Source organism: Castor canadensis, chromosome 6, assembly GCF_047511655.1.
Source record: "Castor canadensis chromosome 6, mCasCan1.hap1v2, whole genome shotgun sequence".
NCBI classification, from domain to species: domain Eukaryota; kingdom Metazoa; phylum Chordata; class Mammalia; order Rodentia; family Castoridae; genus Castor; species Castor canadensis.
The window spans coordinates 40,405,079-40,428,125 of record NC_133391.1 but is presented as its reverse complement, the minus strand read 5'-3'; the positions used below and the strand labels follow the sequence as shown (position 1 = coordinate 40,428,125).

The following is a 23,047-nucleotide window of genomic DNA, read 5'->3' as shown; positions in this document are numbered from 1 at the left end:
CCATAAATACTCCTGTGTGTTTCAGAGGTCCCTTCTTTGTTCCTTAGAAAAATAATTTTATAGTGAGAAGGGATGAAGCATCTGTCATACCTCTTCCTCCCTCCCTCCTTCCCTCCCTTCCTTCCTTTCTTTTTGTTTTGTTTTTTAGACAGGGTTTTGCTATGTAGCCCAGGCTGCCCTGAAACTGGAGATCCTCCTGCCTCCGTTTCTTATGTGATGGGATTCCAGGTGTGTTACCAACATGCCTAGCTTTTCTGTTTCTTCCCTTTCTTGTGACAGGGTTTTGTTTTGTAGCCAAAGCTGGCCTCAAACTCGTGATCCTCCTGCCTGTCTCCCAAGTAATGGGATTATATCATTCACCACTATGCTCAGCTAAATGTTTGCCTATTTTTCAAATAAGAAATCTGAAGCCCAATAAGGAATAAATACCTCCTGAGTGCCAATGTTGTACTAGGTAGGCATTGCTAGTTCCTGGAACAGATGAATCAGGAGCGTCTACAGAATGGTAGAGGAGATTCGTATGTGCCTCCATTTGGAACATAGGTTCTGAGTGTATCTGTGTCAGGCATTACCTAGGCCTTTAGGACACAGTAGTAAACTTGATTCCTGCTCTCAGAGAATGGTTATTCTGAGCTCTTAAGTAGCCAAGAAGTCAAGGTGCCACAGAGTCCCTAAAGGGTACCTGACCCCAGGCTTGGAGGTTTGGGACGCTGCCCAGAGAAAGTGGAGTCTGTGTGAGGGCCTGACACAGGTGGGAGCTGGCCTATTCAGATGGCATAGCTGAGTGTGACCTGATGGTTGGGGAGAGGGTTGTACAGGTGAGCAGCTCTAGTTACCTGGCTCTTTTAGGCCAGGGCAGGAGTGAGGAGTTTGTCTAAAGCATAATAGGAACCTATGAGGGCTTTTAGAAAAAACCCAAAAACCTAGGAGGGCCCTAGAAAAATTAGTCTGCATAGGGTTGGGGATATAGCTCAGTGGCAGAGCACTTGCCTAGCATGTGTGAAGAGAAGATTCCTTCTCCAGAGAGAGAGCAAAAAGGAGCAGCATGAAGAATGAATCAGAGATCATGCCTAGAAGCAGGAGAACCAGTTAGGAGATGGTTTGACAGGTGCCTGACCCAGGGTTGTTACAATATAGTGTGAAAGTGAAAAGCAGAGGAGAGATGAGATGACTGCCAGGGCAGCATGAGGGACGAGGGCAGCATGGAGCTCATGATGAGCTGAGCCCAGCAGGATGCAGTCTGCCAGTGTGCTGGTGTCACCTGGGGAAGCTGTTTGGCACTGACATGTTGGGCATCTGCTGAATGTCTCGTTTGACAGCTCGGTCCTGGGCTCAGTGGCTAGCATGCTCTAAGGCCATGGCTCAGCCCAGCACCAACAAAGCAAAGCAAGTGAGCCAAAAAAGCTAGCAGTACCCAAGAGAGCTTTGTCTCCATTGTGTATATAAAATTAGCTCTGAACCAGGCATGGTGGCCTGTAATACCAGCACTCAGGAGCCAGAGGCTGGAGGATATACCAGTTCAAAGCTAACTTGGGCTACAGAGTGAGAGCCTGCCTGAGGATTAAAAGAGAGACCAGTGTCTGTCTTAGATCACACTGGTAGTTAGGAGGCAAACTTGAGCAGAAGAGATAGCATGTGCACCCAGATGTAGAAAACATGAGATGCTTGTGTCAATGGGTACAAGTGGCCGCAGTGCAGGGTGTATAGAGGCAGCACAGTTCTGGAACCTGTTTGCTGTCTATACCATCTGGCAGGGAAAGGAGCAAACTACTTCATTCTCCCTGCCTCGGTTTCCCTGTGTAATATGAAGGCCATCGTGACACTTCCCTATTACTTTACTACCACACTTTTATAGCAAAAGAAAGTAAAAGGTGCAGTTGAGTAGGTGGGAGTCAAAGCAAAGAACTTTCTGTTTAACCAAAAGCTAAGTTACTTACCCAAAGTTGTCCAGTTGACCAGTGGCAGACCAAGGTTCTCTGTCAGTCTAGTTCTTTCTTTTTTTTTTTCTTTTTTGGTGGGACTGGGTTTTTGTTGTTATTGTTGTTTTGCAGTACTGGGGCTTGAATTCAGGGCCTTCACCTTGAGCCACTCCACCAGACCTATTTTTGTGAAGGGTTTTTTGAGATAGGGTCTTGTGGAACTGTTTGCCTGGGCTGGCTTCAAACTGCGATCCTTCTGATCTCTGCCTCCTGATGTAGCTAGGATTACAGCCGTGAGCCACCGGAGCCCTGTGGGACTGGGGTGTTGAACTCAGAGCTTCATACCTGCAAAGTAGGTGCTCTACTGTTTCAGTCATACTTCCAGTCCATTTTACTGTGGTTATTTTGGAGATGAGGTCTCATGAACTATTTGCCCAGACTGGCCTCGAACCATGATCCTTCCTATTTTAGCCTCCCAAGTAGCTAGGATTATAGGGTGTGCCACCAGTGCCCAGCTTAGTCTAGCTCTTTATCTTTGGCTGTAGAAGCCATACTGCCTCCCTCTATGCTGGCTGTGGAGCCACTGGGCTCCTCCTCAGAACAGGCCCTTCAGTGCTGAGAGTTCTTTGCCTCCCTGGCCTGCGTCTTGGCTGAAAGGTTCATTCTTTGGTAAGTCTACAGAATTAAATCCCTGAAATAGGTCCAAGGTGATTGTCTTAAATATTTGGGAGAAATGCTTGGTCTTTACCTTAAGATATGTCCACATAGCTGCGCACTGGTGGCTCACACCTATAATCTTATCTACTTAGGAGGCAGATATCAGGAGGATTGTGGTTCAAAGCCAGCCTGGGGAAATCGTTCACGAGATCCTATCTCAAAAAAATTCATCACAAAAAAGGGCTGGTGGAGTGGCTGAAGGTGTAGGCCCTGAGTTCAAATTCCAGTAGTGCCAAAAAAAAAAAAAAGGCCGTGTTCACATAAATTGAGTTCTTGGTATGAAAATGGCATTTAAAAACAGCACTGCGTGAAGGTAACTGCACAGTAGTCAGATCTCAAGCATTTTCTGCCTTTTTGCTACCAAAAATGTGTTAACATTTTAGGAAGTAGAAGACTAAGAAATGTCCTTCACAAACCAAAACTAAAATACCAAAAACAAAAAGGAAAAAACCATTTGTTTTGAGATATAAATTATATACCATATAAGTCACCCATTTAAATTGGAACAATAAATTGGTGTTTAGTGTATTCAAAGAAAGCAAGCATTATCAAAATTAATCACACCAAAAAGAAACCTGCGTTCACCTCTCATTTCCCTCCAATCCCTGCGGCCCTGGCAACCAGCATTCCATACACTGTCTCTGGATTTGCCTATCTGGACATGTCAGATAAATTGAATCATTCAATACTGGCTCTTTGTGAGTGGTTTGTTTTTCCAAGACATACATATCTGTGAGAAATTCTGATATATAAATTAGTCACAGTAAGAGATTAACCACAAGAACTTAAAATAAAATAGAACAATTGTAACAATATACCATAATAAAAGTTATGTGAGTATGCGCTCTCTTTCAAGTGGGGAATTTTCCATTTAATATTTTTGGGCTGTGGTTGACAAGGTTACTGAAACCACAGATGTGGGGCTGTTGTATGAGTTTTGGGTGGACACATGTTTTTACTTGAGGTTTGTTGTTGTTGTTGTTGTTGTACTAACCTTTGTCTTATATTGGGTATCCTGGAATAAAGCTAATACCAATTTATTTATGCACTGTAAGAGTGGACCATAGTTTTCTCTCCTCTGAGATGGTTGAATGTGGGCACAAAGTGATTTGGAGGAAAAGCCACGCTAACGTTATAAATTTGCTCATAGATCCATACTTGGAGGCCATTTCAATTATTATGCAAGGGATGTCTTCACTCTGGACCAAAGAGAAAAGGCTTAATTGTGGTCCTACTCTGCCTCTTGCTCTTGAGGAAACAATTCTCCCTGAGCCTCTCCACACACATAGTAAATCTGTGCACCGTACTTCTTTTGTCACACACTTCTATTCTCTAGATTATGTGTCTCATAAACAAACAAGACACAAACCAGGCCGGGCACTCGTGACTCACACCTGTAATTCTAGCTACTCAGGAGGCAGAGATCAGGAGGATCTCGGTTCAGAGCCAGCCTGGGCAAACAGCTCTCGAGACTCTATCTAGAAAAAGGGCTGGTGGAGTAGTTCAAGGTGAAGGCCCTGAGTTCAGGTCCCAGTACCACAAAGCCAAATCAAAACTTAAGACTATCAGAATCTCTGCCTCTAATTCAAATACATGTGAGGGTAAAAAGAAAAAAATTGTCTTTCATCCAATAATTTTAAGTTTTCTATAGAACTGAGGGTGTAGTTCAGTGGTAGGATGCCTGCCTAACATGTGCAAGGCCCTTGGGTTCATCCACAGTATTGCCAAAAAAAATTTTTTTCTATAAAATGTGCTATATAAATCCAAGGTAGTAGTATTTAAAGCATTCCTAGACCGGAGATTAATAAAATATAGGAAGACAAAAAAGTAACTAATAAACCTATAATCCCAGCACTTAGGAAGAGGACCAGTTGAGAGTTCAAGGCCAGCCTGGACTACATAGCAAGACCCTATCCCAAAAAACAAACAGTAAGAGCTAAAGAAAAGTAACTGGTATAGAGAATTTTTTTTTATTATGGTAAAAGATACATCGTAAAATTTCCTTGCTGTTTTAACCAGTTCTAAGTGCAGTTTAGTGGTAGTAAGTCGCTTGGGTTGCTGTACAGCAATATTTTCATCTGACACTACATACTCATTCAGAATAGCGCCCCCTTCCTTCCAGCCCGATAGCTGCTATCCTGTCTATGAATTTGTACTTTGTACGTACTTTGTATTAGTGGACTCTTAGAAGATTGGTCCTTTTCTGGTAGCTCATTTCACTTAGTATATCATGTCTTCAAAGTTAGTCCATATTGTGGCATGTATTAAAACTTAATTCCTTTTTTTTCTTGGTGTTGGGGATCAAACCCAGGGTCTTCTGCATTCTACTCAAGTGCTTTTCTACAGCCCCAGCCCAGAACGTCACTCCTTTTAAAGACAGAATAATTTTCGATTGTAAGCATATACTCCAATTTACCTATCCATTCATCAATTGGTAGGCTTATGGATGGTTTTTATCATTTTTATATTATAAATTATGCTATGAACATTTGTGTACAAATACCCATTTGAGATCTGCTTTCAGTTTATACCCAGAAGTGGAATTGCTGGATTACACGGTAATTCTGTTGAATTTTTGTAGGAATTGCCGTAGCATTTTCTACAGGAACTGCACAGTTTTGCTTTCCTACCAGCAATGCACAAAGGTTCCAGTTTCTCCACATTTTTTCCGTTACTTCTTTTACTTTTTTTTTTATTTTTAAAAACTAGTAACAGACTTTTCCTGGGGTGGAATGGTGTCTTGTGCTTTTGGTTTGCATTTCCCTTATGCCTACTGATACTCAGCATGATTCCATATGCTTATTGGCCTCCGTATCTTTAGAGAAATTTCTAGCCTAGTCCTTGGTCCAGTTTTTGAGTTGCCTTATTTGTTTTGTTGTTGTTGGAGTTCTTTCTTGCAGATATTGATACCTTATCAGATAGATGGTTTCCAAATACATTTTCCCACTAGACATAATTTGTTAATTTTTGTCTTCCTGGGATTTGAACTCAGGACTCTGTGCCCTCTGGCAGGCACTCCACCATTTGAGCCATGCCCTCAGCCCTTTTTTGTGTTGGGTGTTTTCAAGGTAGGGTCTCACAAACCATTTGCCTGGGCTGGCTTCAAACCACAATCCTCTTTATCTCTGCCTCCCATGTAGCTAGGATTACAGGTGTGAGCCACCAGTTCCCAGCTAGACATAATGTTTTAAAAAGACAAATTAGGATGGCAATAGTGGAAGAGAAAACAAGGAGTTGTATGTGAGAATATGAAGAATTGTCAAATTTTGAGTAAGGTGTCTGTTTGGGGTCAGAGTAGTTAGGATTTTCCCCCATGTTTTTTTCTTTGGGTGTGGTAGTAGTGGTAGGATTTGAACTCAGGGCCCCACATGTTGGGCAAGTGCTCTACCATCGAGTGACCCCAACCCAGTTAGGATGCTTTAAGCAAGAAAATTAAAAACTATTTTTGTTTCAAAGATCTCCATTTGAAACCAGTGTTGGCTGCTTTTGACAGAGTTCCCTTTCCTGCCAGGTATCTCTGGTAGCTTGAACTTTGATGAGGAGACGGATGGTGAGGATGAAGAAGGAAAAAAATTACATTCCCAATCACCGTATTCAAAAGCAGAGAGACCCAATTCTGCATCCACCCAGAAATCAACCACGGTATGGACTTCGTAACCTTCTTTCTTTGGAGCTAATGTGACTTTTTCCAAAACATGGCTTTCGTGTTTAAGTTCCATTACTGAATGAGTGAGGGCTTCTTCAAAGATTTAAGCTCAAATTCAGATTTAGAGTTCATGACTGCTAGAGTATATTCTGTCTCAGAGTTTCACTATGTAGCCAAGGCTGGTCTGAAACTCACCATCTTCCTGCCGCAGCCTGCTGAGTGCTGGGATTATAGGCATGTACCACCACACCTCCCTTTTATGCACTAAGCTCCTTCTTTACTCCCGATATACACATCCTTGTTCGACTCTTCAGTCTCCCTCCATTTTGTCAGAAGACTGAAGACACAGGGGTAAAGTCCAGGAAGTATTTCTCACGAAGAAACAGACTTTCTGACCCAACCTGCTCTTGTTCACCTGTGGCTGTCCTTTCAGGATGCAGGAGCTTCTGGTACTACAGCCCAACAGGTGGACAACCAGCTGGGAGAAGTGGACAATTTAGAGGACTTTGCATATAGCCCCGCCCCTCGAGGGATCACCGTAAAGTGCCGGGTAACCAGGGCCAAGAAGGGAATGGATCGGGGTCTCTTCCCCACCTACTATATGCACTTGGAAAAAGACGGGAACCAGAAGGTATGAGAGTCGATTCCTAACAGCCTTGTTTTTCTTCTCTTTTCTGTGCTGGGGATGGAGGCTAGGGCCTCATCCATGCTAAGCAAGTGCTGTACCCCTGAGCTGCTTTCCAGGCTCAGAGAATGTTCCAGTGTAATTATTTCCACCTCCCTTCCATTATTTATCTCTGGCATGTTACTGTGTGATCCTTGGTTTTGCTTGCTTTGTTTTTTCCTGATACTGGGGTTTGAACTCAGGGTCTCACACTTTTTAGGCAGGCGTTCTATCACTTGAGCCATGCCCCCAGCTCTGATTTTTCTTTTTATTGTGTTGGGTGTTTTCAAGGTAGGGTCTCACAAACCATTTGCTTTTTATTGTGTGTTGGGTGTTTTCAACATGTTGTGGTAGAACATGACATTGTGGAAGAAGTAGTTCTGAGAATAAGGGAATAGGAAATTCAGAAGAACATTTAAGTTAAATGCCTTGCTTCTCACCCTAGAAATTCTAATTTATAAGTTTGAGTTAGTTTTATGCTCACTGTTGAGCAGTACCTGTTGGATTAATACCAGTTCTAAGGGGATGACTTTAAGAGCCTAGGAATGAGATGATAATGATAGGTGTTATTTTCTTGTGAGCACTGTTTATTGAGTGTTCACAACATGCCAGGCATGCATGAAGTATTTATGTGTGTTACTGATCATGATCCTTATGATCACCTTCTTAGAAGGCTTATCTCTACTTTATGGATGAGATGATGGGGGCTTAAGGAGTGACTCACTGCCCCAAATCATACTAGTAAGTGTAGAGCCAGATTCAAGTCCGTTTCTGTTGGATTTCCCTCGCCCCCATTTTAGCCACTGCAGCTCCTGCTTCCCTGTCCTCATTGTAGTCTAGTAGAGTTCAGGAAGGATGCAGACACACAACAACAGAAATCAAATCAGAGTATTAAGCAAGCAGTGACAGTAATGAGCAGGAAGGTTCAGATCCCATCTCTCTTGAAGTTGGAGAGACTCTTATTCATGGCCTTAGATGAAGGTTCTTCCAGAAATTACTGGAAGTTTTAATGATAAAGTTGCAAATAACTCTACAAAGAATCAAGCTAATGAGTTTAGAGAAATTGTATGTGGAGGAAACCCTGATAGTGAATTCTATTTTGTAGCATGTGTGCGTGTGCGTGTGCATGTGTGTATGTGGTGGGGATGGAGCCCAGCGCTAGCACATGCCAGGCAAGTGCTCTATTACTGACCCACAGTTCTGCAGCTGACAGTGTGTTGTGAGGAGCAATAAGAGGGTTAGAAAAAAGACTAAAGATCCAAAGACTGACTGATGTGTGGCACATTTGCAGAATGGATAGATCTTAGAACCATGGGGGTTCACTGGACTTCGTGGGTTTTCTTTGGTGGCACTGGATTTTGAACTCAGGGCCTCACACTTGCAAGGTAGGTGCTCTACACCTTGAGCCATTTTTCCACCAGCCCTTTTCTGTTATGGGTTTTTTGAGATAGGGTTTCCCAGACTATTTGCCTGGGCTGGTTTTGAACTATGATACTCCTGATTATCTCTGCTTCCTGAGTAGCTAAGATTACAGGCATGAGCCACTAGTGCCTGGCTGACTTCATGTTTGACTCACAAATTTCCTTTTTCCAGATATTTCTTCTTGCAGGAAGAAAGCGGAAAAAGAGCAAAACATCCAACTACCTGATCTCCACTGACCCAACAGATTTATCTCGGGAAGGGGACAGCTACATTGGCAAACTCAGGTGAGAGCAGTTAATCAAGTGCTGCTCTTTCTGATAGCTTTATTCCTACAGTTTCTGAATAGCCCATATCCCTTGTATGGTTAGCATGTACAGATGTGGCAGTCTTACAGAGAAAGTTAAATGTAAGCCCCTTCCTTGTTGTAACGTGAGATCTGTGGGAGAATAATGGCATCACGTTGGCATTTGGAGAACAGGCAGATAGGCCTATGTTCTACTACCTTTCTCCTCTTCTAGACAGAAAAAATACACATCATCATGGTGGCTTTTTCTCCTGACGCTAGATCCAACCTCATGGGGACCAAGTTCACAGTGTATGACCATGGTGTCAGCCCAGTCAAGGCCCAGGGTCTGGTAGAAAAGGCCCACACCCGGCAGGAGCTGGCTGCAATCTGCTATGTGAGTGCTGTCGTGTGCTTCCTCCCCTCCTCCACTGCTGCCATTCCTTCCCCTTTCTCATCTCATGTCTTCATGTTTGGCATTGTTTTTTCCATACATTTGAGTTTTAATTGCTTATAAATCACAAAGTTCAGCTATTTTTCAGTTTTGTGGTACTTTTTGCCTTCTCTGCTCTTTCCCCAGTGCATTTAATTCAGACCTGCCTTACCGCTTACCATTGGTCAGCATTACAATAAATTAAACTGGTCTCCTTCCTCCGTTTTTTTTTTTTTTTGAGACATGATCCATTTGTGTACCTCAGGCTGGCCTTGAACTTGCCATGTAGCCCAGGGTGGTCTGCCTTAGCCTCCTGAGTTCTGGGATTACAGGTCTGTGCCACCATACCTGGTCCTTCCTTCCTTCCTCCTTCCCTTTCTTCCTTTGTTTTTTTCCCTTCATTCCTCCCTTCCTTCCCTCTCTTCTTTCCTTCCATCTTTCTCCCTTTTCCTTCTTTCTTGCCAGGGTCTCACTACATTGCCCAGGCTGCCTCATACTCCTGGGTTCAAGTGATCCTCCTGCCTCAACCTCCTAAGTATTAGGACTACAGGCCCACACCACTGCACCTGGCCTCCTGTTTTGATTCTCTGTCTCTTTTTGTTTAACAAAGTAATAAAATCATTTTTGGTACTCTTGTCAACTTTTTTCTTGTTCAAGAAAGGTCTCTTGTTAGAACAGAATGTGGTCTCTTTTTCCTTTCTGTTATCAAATTCTGCTTCATTTTCCTATCTTCCAGGAAACAAATGTGCTTGGATTTAAAGGTCCTAGGAAGATGTCTGTAATTATCCCAGGGATGAATCTGAATCACGAACGGATCCCATTCCGGCCACGGAATGTAAGTAAGAACATACTTAGACAGCAGGGACTCAAAAAACAATGAATTGATTCTTGCAGAACTCCAAACCAGAGTGTGTCTCATCCTCTCTTTTAGGAGCACTGTGGCTCCAAAACTTGAGGACAAGCGCAGTTCCACAGATGTTGCTGGAGTTGTTGAGTGAAACCATTCCCTCTGCAAAGAGAAATGCTAGATAACATACCAGAATTAAAACAAAAATAATACAACAACAACGACAAACCATCCGACTTAATGTCTGGCTTTGCCTCTTTGCTTCTGTTTTGTTCTTTCTAAAGTGGAGAAAATACTTCCCCATTCTGCCTTCCACCGCACAGAATTGCAAATGAATGAGTTCTTTTCGGTCTCAGGGTGAAGTAATAATTTTCCTCCATCCAGGACCACGAGAGCTTGCTTTCAAAATGGCAAAACAAAACCATGGAGAACTTGATTGAGCTGCACAACAAGGCCCCTGTGTGGAACGATGACACCCAGTCCTACGTCCTCAACTTCCATGGCCGGGTCACTCAGGCATCTGTGAAGAACTTTCAGATAGTCCATGGGAATGACCGTAAGCCCCCAGGAAGGGGTGGATGGGAACAGGAGAGGCATTGACATGAGCCTTCCCATGGAGAGTTATACTCAGGAGAGAGTGACTTAAGAAAGTCACCATTCCTTTGGAAACACAAAGCTACATACAGCTGTAGAGGAAAAGGCCCTTACTGTCACTGTCGGAGGGGAGAGAGTGTGGGGCTGCTCGGATGCAGATGCAAATGTCCCTCAGGAAAGCTTGCTCATGATGCCAGCCATGGAGCGTGCTGTGTTCCCAGACAGCCACCCTGGACTTTTGTCCTGCTCTTCATGCTGGTCAGGAATATGTTCCAGTCTAGGTGAAAGGGACAGAAATAGAAACTCCGCTTGCGGTCAGCAGACGCTTTGTTACTGCTGCTTTCCGTCTTTTGCACGCTGCCTTTTTCTTTCTTTCTTTCTTTTTCTGTGACAGGGTCTTGCTGTGAGGCGCCCTGAACTCGTTATGCAGCCCAGGCTGGCCTCAAACTCAAGATCCTCCTGCCTCAGCCTCCCGAGTGCTGGGGTTCCAGGCATGCACCACCACATCCAGCTACAAAGTTTGCTATCTTTTTTCTTTTTTTAAAATTTTTCTGGTTTTTGTTTTGTTTTGTTGTGCTAGGGATAAAGCAGGGCCTCAAGATGCTAGGCAAGCACTCTACCATTGGGCTGCAGCTCCACCGCTTTACTTGCCCTCTTTACTTTCCTGTTCTGAAGAGGACTGGTGATTACCTGGCCTGTTTAGAGGAATTGTTGTTCTGCATCTGTCCCCAGTACCACCACGTCATCTTCTAACCTCATTTATTTCTGGCCCTAGCTGACTACATAGTCATGCAGTTTGGACGTGTGGCAGACGACGTGTTCACTCTGGACTACAACTACCCACTGTGTGCACTTCAGGCCTTCGCCATCGGGCTTTCGAGCTTTGACAGTAAGCTGGCATGTGAATGAGGAATGGCCGGAAGACCTGGGCCTTCTCGCTTCCACCCTCACCCTACCCCAGGACATGGAGAACAACAGTCTGCCCCTTTTGGAATGATCGCCGAGTGGGTGTTCTGTGTGCATGTGTGTGTGTGCACGCATTCACACACATATGCACGCGTGGGTACACACACACACACACACACACACACACCCTTCTCTGGGCTTCAGAGACCTGGTCAGTGATCACAGCTCAGCATGGACAAGAGACTGTTGAAAGCACAGAGAGGCTCTCATCTAGGGCACATCTGGGACTCCTGAGGTCACTGCCCAGCAGACGCTGCCTCAGGAGTGAAGTTTCCACGGGCTGGGGAGGGGCTCTGTGGTGAGAGTGCTGGCCTAGCACGCCACAGGTCCTGAGCACAATCCCCAATACTGTGGAGGGTGTGTGTGTGTGTGTGTGTGTGTGTGCATCAGGTTCTATGATTAAATACTTGGGTCACTTTTTTTGAAGACCTTTCAGAGAGGTCAGAGTGGGACTGTCCCCAAAATTGTTTTTAGTCTTCAGGGCAGGAGGCTGCAAATGTTTTACAGCAATGGCCTGATAGTCTCTCTCACTCAATTCCTATCTGCCTTGGTAGCACAAAAGCAGCCATAAACCAATTCACACAGGAATGAATGTAGCTGAGTTCCATAAAACTTTGTTGACAAAAGAGGCAGCAGGCCAGACTTGGCCTATGAGCTCTCGTTTGCCCACCTCTGCTTCAAGTATGTCCGTGTACTCTGAGCTTGAGCTCCTTCCAGAATGGCCTGTGGTTGTGAAATCACTAGCGAGGATGGGACGCAGCAGCCCTGTGGATTAAGAGGCATTCAAACGACAGCCACTGTGGTGTAGCTTTACCTCCTTGTGACAGTGCTTCTGGAGTGTCATCTACCGCTAGGACAGAGAAAACTCAAACTGTTCATCTGGAGTCCCCACAGGTGATGTCATTCTGAGAGAGGGCAGCTCCTGCACTTGACCCACACAGTAAGAACAGATGTGGATTTGTGCGTTCTCCTCTGAGGGAGTGTGGTGTTTACTTCTCTGAGCTGGCTGGCTCCCTTGGGCTGGGAAGGCTCCGACGCCACAGTCTACCTTCCCTGTCTTCCAGCACCAATATCAGTTAAAGTGGCTGCGGCCAGGGCTGGTGCAATAGCTCAAGAGGTAGAGTTCAAACCCCAGCAGTGCCTAAAAAAAAAAAAAAAAAAAAAAAAAAAAATCCATAATTTTCCAGGCTCCGGTGGCTCACACTTGTAATCCTAGTTACTTGGGAGGCAGAGATCAGGAGGATCTCAGTTTGAAGCCAGCCTGGGCAAATAGTTCGTGAGACCCTATCTTGAAAAAACCCTTCACAAAAAAGGGCTGGTGGAGTGGCTTAAGGTGTAGGCCCTGAGTTCAAGCCCAGTACCACCAAAAAAAAAAAAAGTGGCTGTGGCCAGATCTATCATCAACGATGTGGGAATTTTCTCTAATTGTCTTCATTTCAGTTTCTACTGAATGCATTCGCTCTACAGGGGACTGGGAGGCATTTGACGGCTACTTTCACAGTCCAGGGCCATAGCTGTCACTGTGGAGCCACTAGTGTGGAGGTCACACATACTTGCTGCAGGGAGAGGTGAGGGAACGTTACGCACAGAAACCCTCCGTGTCATGGCAGGAAAGGAGTAGGAGGGATTGGTGAGGAGCAGCTCACAGATCTGACTCTGCAGACCCTCTTGGGCCAGCTGGGGCCCTTCGCCTGACACCCACCTGGCCCGTGGGTACTGAGATTCCAGCTGAGGCCTTCTGAGTATGGCACATCCCAGCAGGCAACAACTCTTCACCAGTTCCTGGCTCATCCCATCCTAGAATTCCCTCCCAGGCTAGGTCCCAAGCTGCTGCTCCAAGGCACTTGCCCTCCGCCTCTCTTCCTGTTGCTCCTTGTACCACATCAAAGCCACGTGACTCACAGCAGGAGAATGGGAGACTGCTTGGCCCCACCTGCAGGTCCTGCCTCGTTTTGACATGACTTCCCACCTCAGGCTTGCTTCCTATCAAGTGCCTCATTTATGAAAGTGCCCCGACACCACGTCCTGACGTGGTCCACTTATCTCCAGTTGTGAGGTATCACAGTGTTGGGGGCCACAGCAGGGCGACTAGGTCTAATCTGTTTCCTCCTGCTCCCTCCGGCTTAGAGCTGGAGACCCCAGTTCCATATACTTTCTGCTTGAGTGTGCAGGTGATTGGTTTTACATAAATCATATTTATACCTTTTGTATGCTACAGAAATAAAAGATGATTTATATAAAATGTGAGTGTCATCTTCAAAAAGTCCTATCCCCTAGAGAGTTCTTACTGTCATACTCTGTAGAAACATAGTTTTCATCTTGGTAGCAGTGAGTAAGCCATTCTTTAAACCAAGTGTCAACACAGACATTAGTCCTGGGGTAGATAGAACAGGAGGCCTCCTAGACACATCAAAAACAGGATCCCAGATGTTTCTGAACAGGGGGCAGAGGGACAGGGTTTATATGATCCTGGATGCCTGCAGCCTCCCAGGTGTTTTTCTTGGCATTGCTTACTGATTCAATAGCAAAACAGTGAAGTATCTACTCGTGATACGGGCCTCGCTTCTCACCTCTGATGATCACATTTTAGATGTTACCATGTATTGACAAGTTGAAAGGAGCACGGGCTCACCAGTCTTCCAGACTTTCTCGTCCAAATCAGTGTCGGTGACAATGAAACATGTGGAAGGAAGCAGGGATAAAACCCAGGATGGGGGCTGGAGTTGGAGTTTGGTTTCTACAGCTTGATTTTTCTTTTCCACATGGTTCTCTGTGGCTAAGGTACATGCTGGTCAAATGCATTCTTTGTGACACAGTTTTCTACAATTTTTAGTAGTTACGGAGATATTTTTTTTCCCCAATATTGGGGATGGAACCCAGGGCTTCAAGTGTGGTACATACCTGTAATCCCAGCACTTGGATGGCTGAGGCAGGAGGATTATGACTTCTTGGGCAGCCTGGGTGACATCATGAGACACTGTCTCAAAAAAGAAAGTAAATGTTCACTATTTTACGAAATATAACTTATCAGTTAAGTTGGCTTATCAGTTTATTGCAGCACCTATGCATATCTCTCAGGACACAGGAAACTCAGGTGTTGCCAGCTGCTTTTTTCCTTGGCTCCAACTCCTCCAGACCATGGCCCCTGCCCATGCACTCACTCCACACGTCTGGTGTCTGCCAGCTAGGGGCTTGCCAGTTTCTGTCCCACCCGGCAGTTTGCACAGTGGATCGTTTTGCCTCCTCTCCTGCTCTGGTCCTCCATTATCATAATCAGTGTATTTTCTTTAGAAGTCTCACCATCTTGGCAGGTATGGTGGTACACATTTATAATCCCAGCACTTGTGAGGCTAAAACAGGAAGATGGAGTTTTCAAGGCCAACCTGACTACATAGCAAGACCCTGTCTAAAACAAAACCACAGTATTAACCAATAGATCTCCCCCACTATTTACGCAATTCTGAAGGGCTTAAACAAATGGTTTGCCATTGGTGCACTGAGAGCACGTTAGACTGTTTCATGGCACCACCTAGCTGTCAGCAATGCGCATTACAATGAGAGGGCACTGATGTTGATCAGGTGAGGAAGTCAGCAAAGGGCTCAGCTGTGCCCACTGAGCACCCAGTGTTGCCACATGACCCTCCGAAGGCCGGAGACCGCCAGTAACCTTTTCTGTTTTCTTTTTTTTTTTGGCGTTGGAAATTGAATCTAGTTAAGTGCTCCACCGCGGAAATACACATTTAGCCCTATACTTTCAAAGCAAAGTCAGATGGTTTTCCAGGGACACTGAAGAGAGGAAAGAAAGCAGCATGGTTGAAGAGGGTAACTGAACATGGGCCCTGGTCCTGTGTTACTCCTCACTCTGTCCCCTTGTCCCGTGGGCAATGAGTCCCGATACTAACAGCAATGTCTGAAGTATTTCACATAGAGAATGGGTCTCCATGGTTTCCCAGCTCTGCCGAGTCTTGGTGCAGCAGGCTGGTGTGCTGCCTTCAGACACAGCTGGGCGAGCCTCGGGCAGAAGCAGAGTGAGTCATGGAAAGCATGAAGCTGGAGGGGACAGGTCACTGAAGCAAATACCAGAGATGATCAGTTTGTAAGGAGATTTATTTTGCCTTTTTTTTTTTTTTTTTTTGAGATGGGGGTTTGAACTCAGGGCTTTGTACTTGCAAAGCAGGCACTGTACCACTGAGCCACACCTTCAGTCCATTTGGCTCTGGTTATTTTGGAGATAGGGTCTTGTGAACTATTTGCCCAGGCTGACCTCGAACTGTGAGATCCTCTTCAGCACCCAGCTAGATCAAGATTTTAAAAGTCTGAGCCAGACACTGGTAGTTCATGCCTGTAATCCTAGCTACTCAGGAGGCAGAGATCAGGAGGATCTTGGTTCTAAGACAGTCTAGGCAAATAGTTTGTGAGACCTTACTCGAAAAAAAAAAAAATCAGGGAGAAATGAACCAAGCCTTGTATGCACATATGAATAATAAAAGAAAAATGAAAAAAAAAAAGATTCCTGTAAACTCAAAAAAAAAAATCATAAAAAAGGGCTGGTGAAATGGCTCAAGGTGCAGGCCCTGAGTTCAAACCCCCGTATCACTAAAAAAAAAAAAAAGATTTTAAAAGTCTGGCTGGCAAGAGCACTTGCCTAGCAAGCAGGAGGTCCTGAGGCCCTGGGTTTGATCCTCGGCACCACAAAAAGAAAAAAGGTTTGGTCAAAAACTAAAATCTAGGGTATTAATGCATGCCTAGGACAAACCACATCAGTAGAAGAGACAAATGTGACCTTTAAAAATTTTTGCCTATGGCTAGGGGCATGGCTCAAGTGGTGGAGTGCATGCATAACAAGTGTGAAACCCTGAATTCAAACCCTAGGCAAAAAAACAAAAAAACTGCCTGGAGCTGGGTGAGGTGGTAGGAACCTAAGCAACTCCAGGAGCTGAAGCAGAAGGGTTGCTGGAGCCCTGCAGTTCGCATAGTGAGACCCTGGCTCAAAAAAATTTTTTTAAAACGTTAAAATGTTGCCTGATTTTGCTTTTGGTCAGTTTTGTGTTGTCCTAAATCAGATATATAGGTAGATAGATCTACAAATGTAATGGAAATGATTTCATATGGTTTAAAGAGTTTTTAAAGACTCTACAAGTAGTCTCCTCCCACCTGTCTTGCTCTTCCCTTGCCCTCTCCTGCTCCTACAGTTGACCTCCCTCTAGTTCCTTTTTAATCTATTTTTCCAGTGCTTATGCAAAATAAAGATATGGCTGGCATGATGGTACATGCCTGTAATCCCAGCACTCAGGAGGCCAAAGCAGGGAGATTAGCTCACGGCCAGTCTCACAAGACCCTGTCTCAAAATAAGTAAGTAAGTGAAGACAGTTCTTCCTTACACCAGTTTATGCTCCAGAGTATTCTACTGAGGGAACTACTAGGTTGCAGGTGATGTTTTCCAGTTTTCCCTTTTACTTTAGTTTTTCAATCAATACATGAAAATTGTACTGTTGTTTTCTTTTTTTGGTTGTTCTGAAGTTTGAACTCAGGGCTTTATGGTTGCAAAGCAGGCACTCTCCTGCTTGAGCCATGCCTCCAGCCCATTTTGCTTTGGTTATTTTGGAGATGGGGTCTTGTGAACTAGTTCCCTGGGCTGGCCTCAAACCTGGATCCTCTTGAGCTTATGACCCCCTTCGACACGGGAATTTAGGATGGGGAGACTCGACCCATTACTGTATGTTATGTGGTTCTCTAGATAGTATGCTTAAGAGTTTACTGTTTCCCTTCCCTCCCTCTGTCCCTCCCTCTTTTCTTCATCCCTCCCTCCTCCTCTCTCTCTGTCTCTCCTGTGGTGCTGGGTGATCAAACCCAGGTCCTCTAGCATGCCAGACCAGTGCTCTACCACCAAGCTACATCCCCAGCCTGCCAGTCTCTTTGATGAAGAGATAATGGGACTACAATATTATCCTTATCAAGTTATTGACTGCTTTTATTCTATAGACAGAAGGGAAAAGACTCCAAACAGCTCTGATAAAGGTCTGCTTTGTCCTTCAAAACCCACAGTGAAGTTCAGCTGGTGTAGAGGGAAGAGCCCTCTTAAGGAAAACAGCAAATAGAATGTCATAAACAGATCAGGAAGGTTAAAAAAGAACAAGAACCTGAGTCACAGTTGACCAGTAGCACAGCATGAGTCATGCTTGTCTTTTTGGTTTGTTTATTTTGTTGCTTTTGAGACAGGGTCAGCTTATGTAGCTCAGGCTGGCCTCGAACTTGAGATCCCCTGCCTTAGCCTCCTGAGTACTGGGATTACAGGCATGGGCCACTTTACCAGGCTTTATCTAGTATTTTTATTTTATTATTCATTAATCTATTTAGGTTTTCTGAAACAGGGTATCATTATGTAGTGCAGGCTCACCGCTAACTGGATGTGTAACTCGGGCTGGCCTTAAACACTTACTCCTCCTGCCTCAGTTTCCTGAGTGCTGGGATTACAGATGTGTACCACCACACTTAGCTTATATGGCACATAGTACTTATTTTTTCAAATGGTACTGGGGTTTGATCTAAGGGCTTACAAGCACTCTACCACTTGAGCCACACCCCCAGCCCTCATGTAGTACTTTTACAGGCGGGGAGGGAGTGTCACAACCTAGCTGGCTGGAGTCCTTCTGCTCTACCCAGATAGAAATGTGGTAGGTGAGGAGATGCTCCTTCAATTATTTTGGGCCCTTGGTTGGTGTTTGCAAGAAGGGGCAGTGGAGCTTTATTCAGGTATAATTGGTAAATTAAAAAACTGCATGTATTTCGGGAAGCTAAGATCTAGAGGATTGAAGTCGCAAGCCAGCAGGGGCCAAAGAGTTTGTGAGATACTATCTCAGCAAGGAAAAAAGCTGGGCATGGTGGTGCATGTGTGGCGTTCCTCACATGATGGCAGGAAGCCTAAAATAGGAAGGTCATGGTCCAGGCTGGGCTGGGAAAAGAGGGAGACCCTATCTCCAAAACAACCACCACAAAATGGGATGGAGGCATGGCTGAAGTAGTAGAGCACCTGCCTAACAAGTGAGAGGCCCTGAGTTCAAATCTCAGTATATATTTATAGTGTGCAAGGTAAAAGTTGATATATGTATATATACACAGGGATAAGGTTTATGTGCGTGAAATGAACCCAGGCCCTAGTGCATGCTAAGGACATACTCTAGCACCAAACTATTCATATGGCCTGTCTTTTTGGTTTTGTTTTGTTTTTTGGCAACACTGTTTGAACTCAGGACCTCATGCTTGCTAGACAGGTGCTCTACCACTTGAGTCACTCCACTAGTCCTTTTTAATGTTGGGTATTTTCAAGATAGGGTCTCTAGAACTATTTGCCCGGGGCTGACTTCAAACCTGAGTAGCTAGGATTACAGGCATGATCCACCAGCGCCCAGCTGCCTGTTTTGTTTTTAAAAGAGGTGAAGAAATAAGGGAAGGGTTAGATTATATAATATAATCTCATTTTTCCTGACTATAAAAACAGTACAAGCTGGACACACTGGGCTGCACCCAAAGACAGCACTCTGGAAGCTGAGGCAGGAGGATGACTGAAGCCCAGAAGTTAAAGACCAGCCTGGGTAACATAGTGAGACCCTGTCCCAAAAAATAAATAGGGCTGGGGGTATAGCTCAGTGTGGGGATGCTTGCCTAATATGTGCAAGGCTCTGGGTTCTATCCCCAGCATCAATCAATCAATCAAATGAAATACAAATAAATATGAAAAGCAAAGATTTTAAAATAAATAGTTGGAGGCATGGCTCAAGCAGTAGAGCACCTGCTTATTAGCAAATGCAAAGTCCTGAGTTCAAATCCCAGTACTGCCAAAAAATAAAAGTGTGAGTTTGTTAGCCAATAAAGAATAAAAATAAGAAAATAAAGAAATCTCCTTAGTCTTCAAATTTTCAGAGATAATTACTTTAAAATATTTTTAAAAAACAGAATCATCCCCAGGCTAGAGTAATAGGTCAAGTGGTAGAGCACTTGCCTAGCAAGTGGGAGCCCCTGGGTTCAATCCTAGTACTGAAAAAACAAAAACAAAAATAAACTCACAATCATCTCAGAAACTCCATTTTTAGTATCTCTAATTTTCCACTTATTATATCATGAATATTTGGTTTATTTAAGAAACATCTTATCAGAGCTGGTGTGTAGTCACATAATGGTAAAGCATGTGAGGCCCTGGGTTTCATCCCCAGCATAAAAAAAACAGCTCACGCCTATAATCCTAGCTTCTCAGGAGGCAGAGATCAGGAGGATCTTGGTTTAAAGCCAGCCCAAGCAAATAGTTTGTGAGACCCTGTCTCGAAAAAAAAATCACAAAAATGGAGTAGTTCAAGTGGTAGATTGCCTACTTAGCAAGCGTGAGGCCCTGAGTTCAAAACCCCAGTCCAACCAAAAAAACAACTAAATAGACAAAAGAAAAATTCTTTTATATTATTATGCTTAGAGACATTGCAAAGCGCAATAGGTGGCTGGCAAGGGAAAAACAATCTGTCACTAATAGCTGCAAAGAATTCCATCATGGCGATGGAGACGCGGTGGAATTTGTTCAACAGAGTACACGGATAATTTGTTTGACTAAGACCCATATAGGTTAGAAAAACAATGTCTATTACAGGAATGGAACTGATACCAAACAACATATGGTAGCAGTAATTAATATGACCTTTAACTTTGACCTTCCCCACATCAAAACCAGCTCTGACCACATACCTGCCCTCCTCCTCCTGCACCACGCATCGTTTGTAGGGCTAAAGTGGTCTGGCCGCCAGGCAGTGAGGCAAGTGGTGGCTTACATGACATCATTTGAGGGGATCCAGTACCATCTCTTCCAGCTCCATGTACACAGGTGAAATATTTCCAATAGATTTATTCCTGAGGATCAACGAATAGGGGTCCTGGGCTTTGAGAAATGTAAACACCTGGGAAGGGCAGACTAGGTGTTTAAAATCACTGTCTGTCTGTAACCACTCAGGATTTCTGTATCTGATCCAGCTTGGATCATTGATGGTCTTGGGAGGGAAGAAAGAAACCAGAGTAATCTATACTACCCTCAGGGCAGACTGTGCTGAATGTGACACCACTCTGTCCTGCCTTCCTCTCCCCTTCAGCACCTGGCTGGACTCCCCTAATCCCAGGTTGTTTAAATTCTTTCCTTCCTTCCCCTTCTCCTCCCTTCTCCTCCCTTCCCCTCACCTCTCCTCCCCTCCCCTTTAAAGATAGGTTCTCCGTATGTAGCACCAGCTAGTTTGAAACTTGCTATTAGCCCAAGTGAGCCATGAGCTTTCAATCCTGCATTAACCTCCTGAGTGTGCTGGGATTAGAGGGGTGTACCACCATGTCCAGCTCTCGAATTCTTATTTCAGTCATGTCACCATCAATGGTTCGGTTGTTCGCATTCAGCCAATTTGATTTTTGTTTTCTCTCTTCCTTTCTAATCACCAATTCCAGTGGATTTTAAATCTGGGCTATTTTTAGATCCTGAACCCCCTCCTCAGTCTCAGGACCACCGATTGAGCATAGGACACCTTAAATCTCCACACCTACCAGAGGGTCTGTTTGTGCTCTGATGATGGCGCTGAAGATCTCACAACCGTGTCTAAATGGATTTAGTGATGGTCATTCAGCATGGCACACAATGACCTTCACAATCTGGCACCAAGTTATTATGCAACATTTCCTAAACCCCCGTGCACACAGGCTGCCTCACCTTTGAACGTGGCCACAGTGGGGTTTCCAGTCTCAATTTGGCAAACTCATGTATCCTTCAAGAACCGGAAGGGGCTTCATTGTTCCTGACCTCAGATTCCCATTGAATTTTGCATAATTATTTTCATCTCACCTAAACTGTAAACTTTTTTTTTTTTTTTTTTGGCAGCACTGAGGTTTGAACTCAGGGGTTCACGCTTGCTAGGCAGATGCTCTTACTGCTTCAGCCACTCTGCCAGCCCTTTTTTTTTTTTTTTGGAGATAGGGTCTTGGAACTAATTGCCCTTGAAATCGATCCGATCCTCCTGATCTCTGCCTTCTGAGTAGCTAGGATTACAGGTGTGAGCCACCGGTGCCCATCACTGTGAACTTCTTGAGGGCAGGAACTTAGCCTGGTGTCAAAGTCAACAGTCTACAAAGGATTGTTGAATGAAGTAGTGCTTACAGTTTGTACTTCTGTGGTGATATGCTGCCTCGTGTCTGTCTTTTCATGAGCATGAGGTGTGGCCAAGCCTCCATGGTGACTCATTACTTAACAAGCATACCGGAATTTATGTATCCAAATGAGGGCTGTTTCCTGCAAAGTGTTCACCCTGGTTTGTAGTCCGTCAATGTTGTCATTGCTCAAGATACTCTGCAACACCTCTCTAGGATACAGCTCTGGCATGAATAGTACTTCCAGGGTAGCAATTTTCTATTTATTCAATATTCAGTATGCAATTCTGTATCCCAGGAACCATGCTGGGAGAAGACATTTACTGGCTTCAAATGTTCTGTTTGGCAAGGGAGACAAGACTGAGGCAACCAGTACAATGCAAGTTAAATGAAAAAGTTCCAGGGGCTGGATTTGATTTTTGGAAATAGACAAATCCTTTCTTTGGTTTTAAGCCTCCCAACGCAACAAGTTAGAGCTCCGTGGTTGCATCACTGCTTTAAGCCAATTTGTTGTAAAGATTTCCAAACAGGAGCCCTCGAGCCTCCAGCTCCCTTCTTCTCTCAGTTCACCTTGAATGCTTGTTTAAATCCCAGTCTCCCACTTTACAGTACCGCTGTTCTGAACCTTGGGTCCTCCCTGCTACATTTTAAGCTCTTTGAGGGCAGCTGCTGAGGTCCCATCCTTCCTTCTTATTGTCACAGCATCCGGTGAACATATAAACAGGATAAATATTCCTTCAGTTACTACTGCTCCCAACAGGAGTCCCACACCGTGCAGCGCGGACTTCACAGAGTTCCCTTTCTCCCATACGCTTCATTTTTCGTAGAGACAGCTTTGCGGGTCCCAACGGACACCAGACAACAACCGAAAGGGCCAGCACCGGGGCACGGTGGCGGATCTGCGAGTCGAGCCCGGGAGTTCCTGCTTCCTGGTTCCCCGGAGCAAGTGTCCTTCGGTGGGCGTCGCGGGGAAGGGAGCAGCCCTTCCTGCGCGCCGCGTGTCCGCCCCTTGCCCGGCCTTCCAAGATCTGGTGCGCGGGGACGCGCGGGTGGCGCGGGGAGGGGACAGGTCCCATCCACCGCGGGACGCCCCCACTCGGGGAGAGAGAAAGGCTTTTAGCGCCTGGGAAGGAGAGTCGAGACTCGGCCGGGAGGGGAAGGGACAGGGGGGCGTGCGGAGTTGGAAGCCAGTCGGAGCTTTGAGATCAGAAAGAAAGCGGTGTACGGGGCGCGGCCGGATCCCCGGGTCAGCCTGGGGGTCCGCAGCCCGCGACCCCACCGGCGCGCCCTCGGCCCCCCGCCAGCCTGCCGGCTCCGGCCGCTCCGGCCCCGCCCCGCCCCGCGCGCCGCCCCCTCCCGCGCGTCCTAGTCTCCTCCCCGAGGTGCCGGTGGCAGGGC

At 45.2% G+C, this 23,047-nt stretch overlaps 1 protein-coding gene and 1 long non-coding RNA gene across 5 annotated transcripts in view; one reads left to right on the top strand and one right to left on the bottom strand.

Moving 5' to 3' along the window:
• The window catches only part of Tulp3 (TUB like protein 3), a 54,988-nt gene extending 40,625 nt beyond the window's left edge, over nt 1–14,363 (top strand). Inside the window, exons 5-11 of one of the 4 annotated variants that reach the window (XM_074076280.1) lie at nt 6,148–6,278; nt 6,716–6,913; nt 8,540–8,652; nt 8,934–9,048; nt 9,821–9,919; nt 10,316–10,487; nt 11,301–14,356. In XM_074076280.1, the coding sequence (XP_073932381.1) occupies nt 6,148–6,278; nt 6,716–6,913; nt 8,540–8,652; nt 8,934–9,048; nt 9,821–9,919; nt 10,316–10,487; nt 11,301–11,434 (962 nt within the window). In that variant the 3' untranslated portion in view covers nt 11,435–14,356. Of the gene's footprint in view, nt 1–6,147; nt 6,279–6,715; nt 6,914–8,539; nt 8,653–8,933; nt 9,049–9,820; nt 9,920–10,315; nt 10,488–11,300 lie in introns of all 4 variants that reach the window. The other 3 variants (XM_074076282.1, XM_020187117.2, XM_074076283.1) reach the window with 3 other exon arrangements.
• On the bottom strand, nt 11,922–22,954 carry LOC141424081 (uncharacterized). The gene is made up of 3 exons (XR_012448908.1): nt 21,216–22,954; nt 14,393–14,468; nt 11,922–12,632 (listed from the first exon to the last, which is right to left on the bottom strand). It is a non-coding gene; the product is annotated as an uncharacterized lncRNA (long non-coding RNA).
• Nucleotides 22,955–23,047: the final 93 nt, after the last annotated feature.